Below are 14,745 nucleotides of genomic sequence, written 5' to 3'. Positions count from 1 at the left end.
TCCTTATATTTGGGCCTTTGTCCCACTATTGTTCATGGCTTTGCCCAGATTTTCTTCTGTAAGTTCTTGAGAGGTATGATGTGACTGGGCACATGATGTAACACCACACACAGGGTAACAGTTTTCACACCTCTCACTGTACTTGTTTTTACAGAATGTCCATATGTCTGCTCTGTTCCTCATACAGTTGTGTTTATCCACTAAGATACTACTAAATGCAGTCCACTGAATTGTTGTAAGTACTGACACAGTTAAGTGATAGCCTTTATATCCTGCTGCTAATCTGACCTGTTGCAACATGCTGCTATACTAGCCACATTCTAGGCTACCCAGAGCATGTGTAATGTCTGTAGGTTTGGCCCTCTGTGCCCCCATTTTCTCTAACTTTGTCCAGCTTTCTGGCAGTAATGGATTGCAGCATTTTGACAGTCTGTGGGACTCCTACCATATGAGTAACTTACTTGCAAAAGCTGTAGGTGTGGCCAGTTTTGAACCATCAACCATGCTAATGTCCTTAGCTGAGTGAGCCACACCAGCTGCCAGAAAGTGAGGTTTAATTCCTCACATTATCAACAGCATACAAACATACATTGTTACCCCTGCTGTGACCCCTGTGTTTTGTGGAAAACAGAGCACGTGGCCAGGTTCTTTGTTACAGCCCTGGAATTGTGTGGTCTGCTGCTATACTCTTGCAAATGTACTCTGTTACTGCAGTTGTATGGAAACATAGATGTGTTGGGGGTAGGGGACTCTGGCACTGACAGTCTTGCATCTGTCCTATTACCCCACTATTTGGCATTTCCCATAATGCAGTGGGGTTTCCAGCCATGTAGCCTAATGATTATTACAGGGCACTCAGTATTGGACAGAGTACCTGTTGTCCCAAGTGGCTGTTAGGTCTCTGCAAGTTGCCCAGTAGTCCACGCTATTCCCTTGCACACATGCAGCAGATCCATACATATGCTACCATAGTCTAGTATCCCATACATCTGTTGTATAGTAGAGTGACTTACCAGATGAATAGCAGTTGAGAGTCTTCTGTTTCAGTGCTTACTCTGTTTGATGCATGCAGTACACAGCCAATACATGGTTAGGTACAGGTTGTGTGGTGTGGCTGGCATCCTTTTTACTATGTATGCGAGTAGGAACAAGGTGTCAGTCCCTAGGACCCTAAGTTGTTGGTGCATGTGCTATTTGTTGCCTCTTGGCCAAGGCCAAGGCATACTGAGCATGCTTACGTCTGCCTACAGGGACAGCCTCTGGGGGCTCCTCCGAGTCCCTCTGTGGATGTGGCTGTGGGGACCTAGGCACTGGTGGGGGGCTGTGTGTCCCCTCCATGTGATGATCCTGCTGCAGCTGTTTTCGCAGGATCATATTGTGTAGCTTGGCACATACTGTGAACATCTGTACACATGTTCACATACTGTGAACATCTGTACACATGTGGCTAGAGAGTACTGCAAGGCTCCACCAGATACATCGAGGCATTGGAAATGTGACTTCAGCAGCCCAAACACACACTCTCTGATGTGTCTAGTTTGTGTATGTGCCTCATTATTGTGTTCTTCTGTAGGTGTGTGTGCATTTCTGATGGGTGTCATCATCCACAGTTCTAGTGCATACCCAGCATCCCCCAGTAGGGGTGTCCCAACTTGCAAACATCTGGCACAGCTGTGATGTATGCCAGAACACATATTCATGATAATGCCCTGGGCATTGCACATGACCTGGCAGTTGATAGAGTGATACCCCTTGCGGTTAATGTAGACTCTACCCTCCTCACCAGGCAGTGCTTTGATATGCACATGAGTGCAGTCCATGGCACCCAGTACCTCAGGGTAATGTGCTGCATAGTAGAAGAGATGCATACTGCTGGCCCTCTCCTCAGGGATCTGGGGTAAATAAATGTGCTCACTGGCATGTGTTTGCATGGCATCCAGGAAATGGTGGAGTACCCTGGATGCTGATGCCTGTGAGATCCCCATCATGTCCCCAATTGGTCTTTGAAAAGTACCTGTAGCTAGTATCCTAAGGGCTACACATACCTTTGTTTCCACTGGGATGGGTTCCCCTCTATTGGCTCTGGCTCTGAGTTGAGGGTGCCAGAGTTCAGTGAGTTCTTGTAGTATGTCCCTGTCCACCCTGTAGCACTCTACAATCTCCAGCTCATGTAGCCCTTGGAAGGTTACCCTGGGCCTGAACACTCTTCTTCTTCTCAGTCTAGACCTATTGTCAGCAGCAGCATCAGTATTGACCTCAGCATCTAGCACATATAGATGTAGCAGAGCTGCAGCAGCTCCTAGCATCCTCTCAGTTAAAATTCCAAAGTCTAAATTCCAATGGTGCAGCATATGGGGAAAATTCAGATTGTAAGATGCATGCATAATTTATGGTGCTCTGCTGTAGATGCAGCCTGTGTGATTGGCTAAATATGATGCATTCCACCTGCCAAGTACATCACTGAGGGGTTGGAATGGTCCTGTTTAGGTGGAACAGGGGTCATCAGTAATTTATATATGATTAGCTTTCTCAGCCAATTTCTTTTTTTTTCTTTTTTTGACAGCCTTCCTTGCTAAGCACTGCAGTGTGGCACGCAAATTCATGCCGCAGGTATAAACAATGCTCAGCAGTCAATAGACACACCCCCATAAATGGACACACTCAGCACAGCTGAAACCAGCTTAAATACATGCCCCAAAGCTAATAACAGCTTAACAGCACTGGACACACCCCTTCTCCTCAGCTCAGTGGCCTGGCATGTAAACGGGTACCTCAATGCTCTAATGTGCTTAAAGAAAGAGACACACCCCTTTTTGACATCAGCAACATCTTCTGTGGACACCAACATGGTTCAAGGGCTACATGGGTTTGATCTGCAGGCACAACTACCCATTTGTGCTATTCAGTAACCCCAGCTCATTTGCACATCCGTGCATGCAACCTGGATATTACACTATTCCAGGACCTACCGCCTTAGCAACCACAGACATCTACCATTGTACATACTCCATGCAAGGCCCTATAATGCATCGTTGTCACATATTTTATTTTTTTCATTTTTACACTTTTATTTTTTTTTTTTTGCATAATGGCATGTTTGCACACTGCTGCATGCCATGCAAATATAATATGGGTATTAAAAAATATTTTAAATTTTGTTTCATTACTTTCTGAACACACATCGTTGGCCAAGGTGGTGCAGTGGTTAGCATTATCACCTCTTAGCAAGAGGTTCTCTGGTTTAATTCTCGGCTGGATCCCCTTCTGTGCAGAGTCTGGATGACTTCCCTGCAGTCGAGTGAACTGTAAAGACATGCAGGTAGGTATATGATTTTGTGTGTGCCTTCTCTGAAGGTTGAGCATCGGGCTGGCAACCTGACACTGTAAAAATCACTGCCAATCAATAGCGGACCGGAGATCTGCTGTTGTGACTCCTAACCAGAAAAAGCAGAAAGAGGGCATAGTTTTGAACATATTTGTGTCTGCTTTGCTATTTCTGACCTTCTAACAGGGCTTTTACAGCTCCTGTTTACTTTTTAATTTCATGTACACAGAATTTTTATGTGTACACATCTGACACCTACACGGGATCCGCATGACTGTCTGTCTGTTTGCTGAATCACTCTACACCCTAATTTGCATTCAGTTCACCTGATTATGAGGTGATTTGTATGCCATGGACACTTCTGTGTTGGCATGCTCGTGCACGCCCCTCAACTCTGTTTACTGGATCGCACGGCTGCTTACCTCCTTGTAAGTTCCATGCCACTATGCCTACATGGAAAATTAATCTGTGTTGGCTTTATTGAATTCCCCCTTTTAAGAACAATAATTTACAATTTTCAAAAATAAAACACAAATATCTACTGTTTAAATAATACCAATTTAGACATAATAGGGATGCATTGGTTAAGAATGGATACAACTTACATGACAATGGTTTAATATTTAGAGGCATTTTAGCCAGTTTATAGAGAAATTAAATATAAGTTAGCATAATACAAACAGGAATTGCAATATGAAGTGAGAGAAAAGCAGGGTTATGGTATATTTAGACAGAGAGAGAGAGTCAGGAGACATAAATTGATAGAAGTAAGGAAGTGAGTGGAAAAGGGAGAGTAAGGAGGTGTAAGATATGGACAGGTACTTGTTCATATTTAGGGTTATAGTTTATCCTGGAGGAGAGCAAGAACAGAGTCAAGTTTTGGCTAGGAAGTCTTTGAGTGATATTAAAGGACAGGAGGGAAGGTATTGACCTCTTGGATACAGGAAAGGAGTTCCCAGCTGTAACAATATGATATGAGTACAGATAATGCCCAACAGGTTTGATAGTTTTGTGGGCAGAGAGGAGGTCTTCATCACTGGATTGTAATGACTGATTTGGAACATAATTGTGTAGAATGGTATTTAATGTTGAACAAGCAGATGGATGTTGGATAATCTTATAGGTGGTAAGAGGCTGTGTATATTTTAGTTGATGGGGTAGTTCTAACCAATTTAGGCTATACATATCTATATGTATCTATATATAGCCAGTTTGCCTCCAAAACATGTACTTTGAGCGGCTTCTTTCATAGGTCAAATAAACAATGGAAAAATGGGCAACTGAATTAAAACAGACTTTTCATAATTTTTTTTCAGCAATTTTATTGTTTTTAGTGTGTGTGTGTGTGTGTGTGTGTGGGGGGGGGGGGGTGAGTGAGTGTGTGTCTTTGTGCCTGTATGTAGGCAAGTGAGCGAGTGCATATGTGTGTGTGTGTGTGTGTGTGTGTGTGTGTGTGTGTGTGTGTGTGTGTGTGTGTGTCTGTGTGTGTGTGTGTGTGTGTGTGTGTGTGTGTGTGTGTGTGTGTGTGTCTGTGTGCATGTGTATATTAAATTTTATGGACCTTTTATTTTTAAGGGACTATAAAAACAAAACACACACACACACACACACACACACACACACACACACACAATTTTATTATAAAGAGGCAATTTTTTAAACACAACAATGCTTCCAGAATGGATGATATACAGAATGCATATATATTTCTGTATGTTTATAGGTGTGTGTGTGTGTGTGTGTGTGTGTGTGTGTGTGTGTGTGTGTGTGTAAGTATAAATGCTGCAGTTTACAAAAAAATGCATTACTGGGATTTTTATAATGGCTATTCAGGAATACAACACAAGACCATGTTGGGATGATACTGTGTCAGGACCTACTGATTATACTACCTGTAATGGAATGATGTTAGTGTACCCAGTAAGTACCCCACTAAATATCACTATAATAAACAACTAATCTGGGGAATTTAAAGACTAACAACAAATAGCATAACAACACGTTATCTGAATTCTGCTAGCATAACAACATGTTATCTGAATTATACAGATAAGACACACCTGATGCAGTCAACCATCTTCAAGAAAGTTGCTCAGGATGGAAAGTTAGTTGTATTTATTTACATGCTTTATGGCTGATAAATTCTCAGTTTAAAATAGGCATACTGATTGTGGTTATCATTTGTTAATAAGAGTTAACCCACTGCTACTGTTAAATAGTATGAGGATGGCTCCACAACTAACCAATGAGTCCTGTTGAAGAACAGAGAGTGAAATAGACAGTGTGTGTGTGTGTGTGTGTGTGTGTGTGTGTGTGTGTGTGTGTGTGTGTGTGTGTGTGTGTGTGTGTGTGTGTGTGTGTGTGCGTGTGTGCGTGTGTGTGCTTGTGTGTTTGTGTATTTGTGTTTGTGTGTGTGTGTGTGTGTGTGTGTGTGTGTGTGTGTGTGTGTGTGTGTGTGTGTGCGCATGTGCGTGTATGTGTTTGTGTGTGTGCGTGTGCGTGCATGCGTGTGTGTGCATGTGTGTGTGTATCTGTGTGTGTGTGCGTGTATCTCTGTGCAGTTCCTGTTGCTTTTTAAATGAGCAAAGTTCTGTCTGAAAAGGCTGAAATCACTTACCACTAGTGTGGTAGTTTAAGATCATCAACATCAGCAGAATATTTCTGCACATCAGTTGTTGCTCTTGCAAGATCTTTAAATGTCTGTTCCAGTGATCCTCACCCACAACATCTACTACCCACTTCTTAAGGGGCTCAAGACTTTGATTTTTGCTGTCATATCTTGCAAGCAATTCATCTTCCACATAACCCAATGCCACAAACTCAGGAATCTCTGAGGTACCCGACACTGTTGTCAGCAAAACACGCAACCAGTGGTTGCCACCTGTAGAGTGAAAATGTATGTCAATACAGGAGCAGATAATGACACCAGCAATAATACAATTAACAAGTTACACTAATATCCATTCCAACATACACTGTTGTACAAAAATAAGCATAAAAGGTCACCATCACACTTCTATTTACAACATAATGCCAGTATTAAGTAAAAAGTTGATGTATTTCTTGCCATCTGCACAAAATTTCTAGGTACCACACAAAAAGAAAGTATTTATTTCTTATAATAAAGCAAAAAACACTCCTCAGGGTAGATGTCCCACTGCAAGTAAGTTTGATAAATAATCCAAATAAAGCCAAACAGCAGAGACAAACATGCAGCATCAAAAACACCAGAAATTCAGTTAAAAAAGTAGAACTTTTATGTGTACACTGGTAAGTGCTTTCACTTGTAGCTTCTTCAGACCATTAATGAAATCACATACTCTAACAGCTCTCTCTAATATATTCAAAAACAGCCATTCAAAGCTTTCAAGCAATTATTCAATCACTAACAAAAGTCGAATTAAAGCAACAACGCTACAACAGGGCACTCGTGTGTTCATTGTTGAAAGCGGAGTTATACTATTCGTAACAAAAAGTGCATATCTGAAGATAAATATACACTAGTTTAGATAAAACACATATATTAATTAAAAAACTTTCAACTACAAGATTTCATAAAATATATATGCATATGATGTATACATGCGTAAATATTCTGTGCACAAAAATTAGTACTGAAACATTTCATAACACTTCACATGAATTAAAACTGATGAACCTGTCTAACATAGATTCATTGTGCACATCAAAAATTCCATATTACCTAAACAATTATAAGGAGCAAAAAACTCAGCTAACATATAACCTCCTGGACTTCAGGATAGGTTTCAGGGAGGCTCTATCATTTAATCCTCTCCCTTTACCCGCTCTAAACCTTAAAATCCATTTCATTTCCCTCCCTTCAGTGCAATTTCTAATATCTCCTTCCCTGGCAAGGGGTATTATGATATCTGTTACCATAAATTTAAAATTATGTTCTTCTCCTTCTGCCATTACATGCTTGGCAAGAGCATTCGTGGAGGAATTAGTCCTGATGCCATAAATATGTTCCCTTATCCTATTTTTAAGCATCCTGTCAGTCTTACCAACACGGCAGGTATCACATACTACAAGATATACTACATGTGTGGTGTTACAATCTGACATAATAGTGAAGCTATAACTCTGCCCTGTATCTGGGTGCACAAATTTGCCACTTGGATCTAGCTATCTACAGTAACTACATTCTCCACAAGGAAGTGTACCCATGCCTTGCTTATATCCAGAGTCATGCCTATCAAATGGTTGACAAAGAATCCTTTTTAGAATATTTGGATGTATATGTTGAAAGACTAGAGAAGGGATTTATCAACACATGTGTCTATAGGAAAAAATGTTACAAGAACACCTTCCTACACAGACGCAGTATGCATCCCCATTATGAATTTAAGAACATAGTTAAAGGGCAAGGGATGAGAGTTTCCCAGCTAAATGCATCTGATATGGGATTTCACTCAGATCTGAATACCCTAAAGGAAAGACTCATGAAGCGAGGCTATAGTAGTGTTGAGATCAATGATGGGCTATATGAATTAGATTCCCCTTAGACAAGGGACAGCCAGCCCTTACTTTTCCAACAGATTTGAACATGATACAAGGAGCATTTCTATGACTCACTCTAATGAGGTTAGGATACCCATGTTCTTCACTACAGATAATAAGATAGTTTATGATATAATTAGTAAGCATTGGGGGATACTAACTATCAACCCTGATATTAAGAACATTGTGGGTGACACACCGATATTTAGGTTTAAGAATAAACCCAATTAAAAAAGGATTCTTTGTCAACCCTTTGATAAGCATGACTCTGGACATAAGCAAGGCATGGGTACACTTCCTTGTGGAGAATGTAGTTACTGTAGATACCTAGATCCAAGTGGCAAATTTGTGCACCCGGATACGGGGCAGAGTTATAGCTTCACTATTATGGCAGATTGTAACACCTCACATGTAGCATATCTTGCGGTGTGTGATACCTGCAGGTCTTTCTATGTTGGTAAGGCCGACAGGATGCTTAAAAATAGGATAAAGGAACATCTTTATGGCATCAGGACTAAATCCTCCACAAATGCTCTTGCCAAGCATGTAATGGCAGAAGGAGAAGACCATAATTTTAAATCTATGGTAATAGATATCATAATACCCCTTGCCAGGGAAGGAGATATTAGAAATTGCACTGAAGGGAGGGAAATGAAATGGATTTTAAGGTTTAGAACAGATAAAGGAAGAGGATTAAATGAGAGAGCCTCCATGAAACCTATCCTGAAGTCCAGGAAGTTATATGTTAGCTGAGTTTTCCGCTCCTTATAATTGTTTAGATAATATGGAATTGTTGATGTGCATAATGAATCTATGTTAGACAGGTTTATCAGTTTTAATTCATGTGAAGTGTTATGAAGTGTTTCAGGACTAATTTTTGTGCACAGAATATTTACGCATGTATACATCATATACATATATATCTTTTATGAAATCTTGTAGTTGAAAGTTTTTTAATTAATATATGTGTTTTATCTAAACTAGTGTATATTTATCTTCAGATATGCACTTTTTGTTATGAATAGTATAACTCTGCTTTCAACAATGATGACAGAGTGCCTTATTGTAGCATTGTTGCTTTAACTCTACTTTTGTTAGTGATTGAATAATTGCTTGAAAACTTTGAATGGCTGTTTTTGAATATATTAGAGAGAGCTGTTAGAGTATGTGATTTCATTAATGGTCTGAAGAAGCTACAAGTGAAGGTGCTTACCAGTGTACACATTACTTTTTTAACTGAATCTCTGGTGTTTTTGATGCTGCGTGGTTGTCTCTGCTGCTTGGCTTTATTTGGATTATTTATTTCTTATACTTCATCTAGCTGCTATGGGGGCCAAATTTGCCCTACATTACTCTAGCTTTTTCTATGGTTTGATTAAGGAGGCATGTTCCGATGTACACATTTATTTTCATTAGCATGTTAAAATGTATTACAGGTACACAGATGACCTGGTTCTTATCTATGATGGTGTTCATGCTGAATTTGAAAATTTCATTCACAAACTGAATCTGAAAAGCTTTGACACTTCCTCCTACTATGTTATTTATTTATTTAACATTTGTTTACCAGGAAAGTCCAGCTTGGAACAAAGACATTTTTCAGCAGATGCCCAGGGAGACATGTTCCAAACATATGTCTTTATAACATGGGAGGAAAGCAGAGCACCCAGAGGGGACCCACATGGATGCAGGGAGGACATGCAGACTCTGCACAGAAGGCTCCCCAGCCAAGAATCATACCGGAGATCCTCTTGCTGTGAGGTGACAATGCAACTGTTGCACCACTACACCATCCATGTTAGGACCATTCTATGTTAGGAATAAGTACCATATTAAATATTTAAACATGATGTTGTACACATACAACAATGACATCAGGTTCAGAATATACAGAAATTAAATACTACCAACACTTGTTCATGGGAAACAGTGCTCAAATGTCACACCTGGCTGAGTCTCTACCTTACCATGAGTTTCTAAGAGTAGAGAATCTCTGTCTGGATGATATAGAGTTCCACAAAGTAACTTATAAGATACTGGGTGACTTGATGCAATGGGTTTATGAGGTGTATGTGTTCCAGGAGGCCTGTCATAAAGCAACATTTTAGTCCAGAATAGCATTACTGGAACAAAGGCACTTACCATCATGAAAGAAGATGCGATGAGAGACAGGAGGTATATTTCTTACAGGGTATACCACATTTGTCCTATATGTGACATGTTTCCTCATAATAGCCAGAAAGTACTGGTATATACTTGTGAATGATGAGGTTTTATCCAGACCCCTTAAAACTGTGCTTAATATCACTTACAGGAATTCCACAAACAAGAGAGAAAGTCTAAAATATTATACTGTGTGACTCTGTTATAGAAAACTAGGCTTCTAGTTTGGAGTAGTATTCTGTATAATGTGTTCAAAAGGTGGCCTGCAGGTCCATTACATTACTGGCAAAGACCTGTAAAGAAAGTGGACTTTAATTACCCAGGTCATGTATGCACTGCCCTGTCCTTGTGATATGTATCACACAAGATAGACAACCAGGAAAGTCAGACTACGTATTCTTAAACAAATGCATGACATTAAAAATTGCTTATCTGTGAGCCCTGTTGCCAAGCATTTCAGTATTGATCATAGTGGTGATGGTAGTTGTAACTTCTTTGTTTTATTTAAGATGACTTAATAGTTATCTTGTCACAGGTGTTACATATAAGAAAGAGACACAGTAAATCTTTTAATGCAATGCACTAAAATACTGAGTCATGAACAGTGAGCTGACAATGAAGTATTTATTATAATATACATTAGGGTATTTCTATTAACATTGTGAAGTTTACTGTTTCTTCTCTCCTTCCTGTCATACTCACTTACTATCAATGAGGTGTCAAAAGTACTGCTTACATTCAGTAAGCTATTTGAACTCAGATCCTGTAATTATCACAGGACTACAATAAGTCATATGAGGTCTCATTAATTATCACATACCTAACTTCCTAAAGTTCCTAGTTTCCTGTCATTGCATTTAATCAGGAATTTATCAAAACAATTGTTTCTTACTTTACAATGTGTCTACTGTTATCTATTTCTGAAAGTCAGAAGCACCAGTGTAACAAATAAAGGCTTTCTTGTTTTATACAAACACAGTTTATTGTTTTTGTTAAGTACAAATGTCACTTGTAAACTGTGTAAGCTGAATTTACTTTTATGTAATTCCTTGGCACCTCAGTGAACCCCAGCAATGCTCAACACAGTGCTTTCCTCATTCAAGTAGCATTGTATTCTGTGTAAGTCCACAAATAAAACTAGCAACATTTTTGTAGGAAAAGTACAGAACAGGCCGTGGACCATGCTAGCTATCACAGGTATTTCCTTTTTTAAACACCTTTATTAAATTATAAGTTTAAGACATAGACACACATACATAATAGCAAAGAAAAGAATCCATAATAGCATTTCTCATATCCATGCATTATATATATTACATACATGTTCTTTCTTTTTTAACAATTATTCAGTCCAAGATTGCATACATTACTCATATCCTGCCTTCATACATTACTCATATCCTGCCTACAACTGCAGTGGTGTTGCTGCGGTAGCATTGTCGCCTCACAGTAAGACGTTGTCCTGGTCGACTCTCTGCTAGAGCTTCTTCTGTGTGGAGACATGTGTGAATGGGCGTACCTTTGTTGAAGGTTGTGCATCATGGCCGACAACTCGGCATGTAAAAATCTACTGCCATTCATTAGCGGACCGGAATTCCGTTGTGGCAACCCCTAACCAGGAAAAAGCCGAAAGATGCAACAACTCATATCCTGCCTTCCCTTCATCTTCACTCCTAACTCACTCCTGAACATTATCCTGCAGGCATTACTCCAACAAATTTCATTTATTTCTATGTAATTTGCTTCTTCCCTATTCTTAAGATCCCATCTCTAATTCATTTTTTTTCTTTAAGCCATTACTTTACTGATTTCTTATTTTCTACTAATTGCTTTTTTGGCAAAAATAACATTAAACATAATGCGACCTTACAAACTACAGGCAATTCAAATCCTGTCCAAGCTCAAAGAAATAATTTCCTTAACTACAACCATTTGCTTCCCCAACATTTCTGACAGACTACACTGAAGGGAGCTCCTAAAATCTGCCAACTCACTACACTCAAAACATGTTCCAGTTACCTCTCTTTTTCCACCACACCACCACATTTGCTATCTACCTAAGGAAGTTCTTTGAAGTCTGCTTGGCATATAAAAATACCATTGCAAACACTTCCAACCAAATATTTTAAACCATCTGAATTATGCATACTTCGAAGCCATACAGTCCTCCCACTGTTCCTTTGTAAATTGCCTTTCCAGTCTCTCTTTCTAATCCTTTCTAACCTTCTCTGATTATTTTTATAGTTATCATGCACTATTTTATATGCCCTACTAATTATTTCTTTTTTTCATCAGTAGCTTCTGTTCTAGACTCAGCTAAAAACTCTACCAGAGCTGGTCATTTAATCAGCACTCCCCTGTTGCATTTTCTTTGCCTATAGAGTGATATTAATCCCTGATATGTAAGGAAAGTTGTAACTGGCAATCCAAACTTTTGCTTGGCCTCATCCCACTCTATTACATTTCTCTTTCTAGTCATTTGCTCCCAACACCTTGGTTCCTTAGATAACTTTTTTCCAGTAAATCCCAGCCCCTTCTTGCCTATTTTTGATACCCCTACTTGCGGTCATCCCTATTGGAAAAACCTCCTTTCTCTATTCCTGTGTTGGCTTAGTTGTTTGAATACTTTCTGCAACATTATTGTAATCATATAACTGAATGTATCACCCAAAAACTGTATGTTTTTCTTATGCTGTTCTATTTTATTGTATGTTTATACTACGCTGATTTTACTGTGTTAACATACAATAGTTCATCTGATGAAGTTCGTTATATGTTAGGAACGAAAGGTGCCTTATCTACTTATTAAAAATCTCTTGTTTGCTTGTTTTTGACCATGTAGTGGTTTTACATTTATATTATTTTTATTTATATTACACGTTTATATATTTTTTTTCCGGTCCTGAACTGCCGTGGTGTTACAGTTTATGTAGTTTGTGCTTTTGATTTTATTGGTTTAACGTACAATAGTTCCTTTCTTTTGCTCTGTACGTAAATAACTTGTGTTTATTGAATCTACTGTACTAACCATTGTGGAGCTTTCTCCCCAGGCCTCCACTGAAAATGGGTTTCTTGTTTAGTCAGACTCTCCCAGTAAACAAATGTAAAGTAAAATAAAATAAATAACATCCTATATTGTTGTGGTTATTCTCCTTAAGGGTCTGCATCCACAATCATACTCCTTCCTAATTTCACAAACTTCCCCTGTTTCATCAGCATCTATTTCCAGTTTGATTAATAACCTTTTGCTTGCATTATGCATATGATCCTTAACTGCATAGCTCTAAAGTACCATTCAAATCAGGTAATTCTAAACCACCTTGCTCTATGGGGATGATCAATTTATCTCACTTTAACTCTTCTCCCATCCCAAATAAATGCATTCAACACTTTAATAATTATTTTCCACAACATCTCTTCTGGTTCATAAAAATATACCCAACCTGTTATAAAGTTAGAGGGACTTAATACATTTTCACTGCTCGTTTTTTATTATCCATAATCAAAATCTTCTGGTTTCTCAGTTTCTGTATTATGTTTTGTTTAGTTTCTTCCCACATATCTTTATCTTTCATAACAGAATCCTTTTTAATCTATACTCCTAAGCAGTCATCTTATTATGTCCCCATAAATATGAGTATTGCTGAACTAATTCATATATAGTTTACTATAGACTTTGTTTTATCTTCACTAATGTCATGTCCTGAATAGACTTGTAACAGTCTCAAAATATTCCTCAAGACTGAAATATACTTTTCTGAATTTAAGTGCAAGCTAATATCATTTACAAATCATCTACAAATAAAACTAATTTTCTTGATTACCATACCAGTTATAACCTTGACTTTGTGAATCTCTTAATTTCTTTTCCAAGTGTTCTAAATATAAAGCAAATGAAGGCGAAAGAGAATATGCTTGCCTGGTTCCACCGTTCAAACACAGCTTGTTTGATAGGAACCTTTCCACTTTCACTCTTGCCTCCAGCCCTTCATATATTCTCCTAATTAACCATATTATTCTGTCAGGGAAAGTATTTCCATTGATCTATTCATAAGTCCCAAATGCCTCTGCTAAATGCTTTGTCTGCATCAAGACCCAGCAACTATAGTAGTATTTTCTTACATTCTGCATCCTTGTGAATCATCGTTTAGTTTGCCTCCCTTCCACAAATGACACTGATCCATATCTATCAATTTTGCCAATATCTGTGTCACTCTCTAAGCTGGTATCAACATAAACACTTTATAATCATGGTTTGAAATTGCAATGGGTTTTATATGAAGTTGGTTGCGAAGGGTCTTTACCCTTTCTGTGTAATGTCACCACTATAGTTTTTTCCCAAGATGCTGGTGCTTCCCCTCTTTTAAAGTATCATTAAACAAAACCTTCTAGAGCTTTATTACTTTCTTCCCTCCTAACTTACACAGGAATGATTTTTGTTCCTGTAGACTTACCTGTTGAATGATCACACACCACCATTTATATCTTATCTTTGCCTGTCTTAGCTATTAATTGTTGAACCTCTTGTTCCTCTAATATTGGCATATTTAAATATTTTATAAATATTCTGATTTGTGCATTTTCTTGGTTTCCACATTGCTCTGCTTCATAAAAAATTCATAACATTTCCAACATATTTATAATACCTGTATAGGTCTTTGGTTATTTATCTTGCTATATGCTCCCTAAGTTTTGTGACAACCCTTTCTACTTTCTGCTGATTATGTCATTATGCT

At 38.5% G+C, this 14,745-nt stretch overlaps 1 protein-coding gene across 2 annotated transcripts in view; it reads right to left on the bottom strand.

The window, feature by feature from the left end:
* LOC122811452 (major histocompatibility complex class I-related gene protein-like) overlaps nucleotides 1-14,745 on the bottom strand; it is a 685,432-nt gene that overhangs the window by 326,935 nt on the left and 343,752 nt on the right. For both annotated transcript variants that reach the window (XM_044083304.1, XM_044083303.1), the window contains exon 2: nucleotides 5,943-6,206. In XM_044083304.1, coding sequence (XP_043939239.1) covers nucleotides 5,943-6,206 — 264 coding nt within the window. The remainder of the gene's footprint in view (nucleotides 1-5,942; nucleotides 6,207-14,745) is intronic.

This window comes from Protopterus annectens, chromosome 9.part0 (genome assembly GCF_019279795.1).
Source record: "Protopterus annectens isolate FY-2018-M chromosome 9.part0, PAN1.0, whole genome shotgun sequence".
NCBI classification, from domain to species: Eukaryota; Metazoa; Chordata; order Ceratodontiformes; family Protopteridae; genus Protopterus; species Protopterus annectens.
The sequence above is the reverse complement of the archived record's forward strand: the minus strand, read 5'-3'. Positions and strand labels throughout refer to the sequence as shown.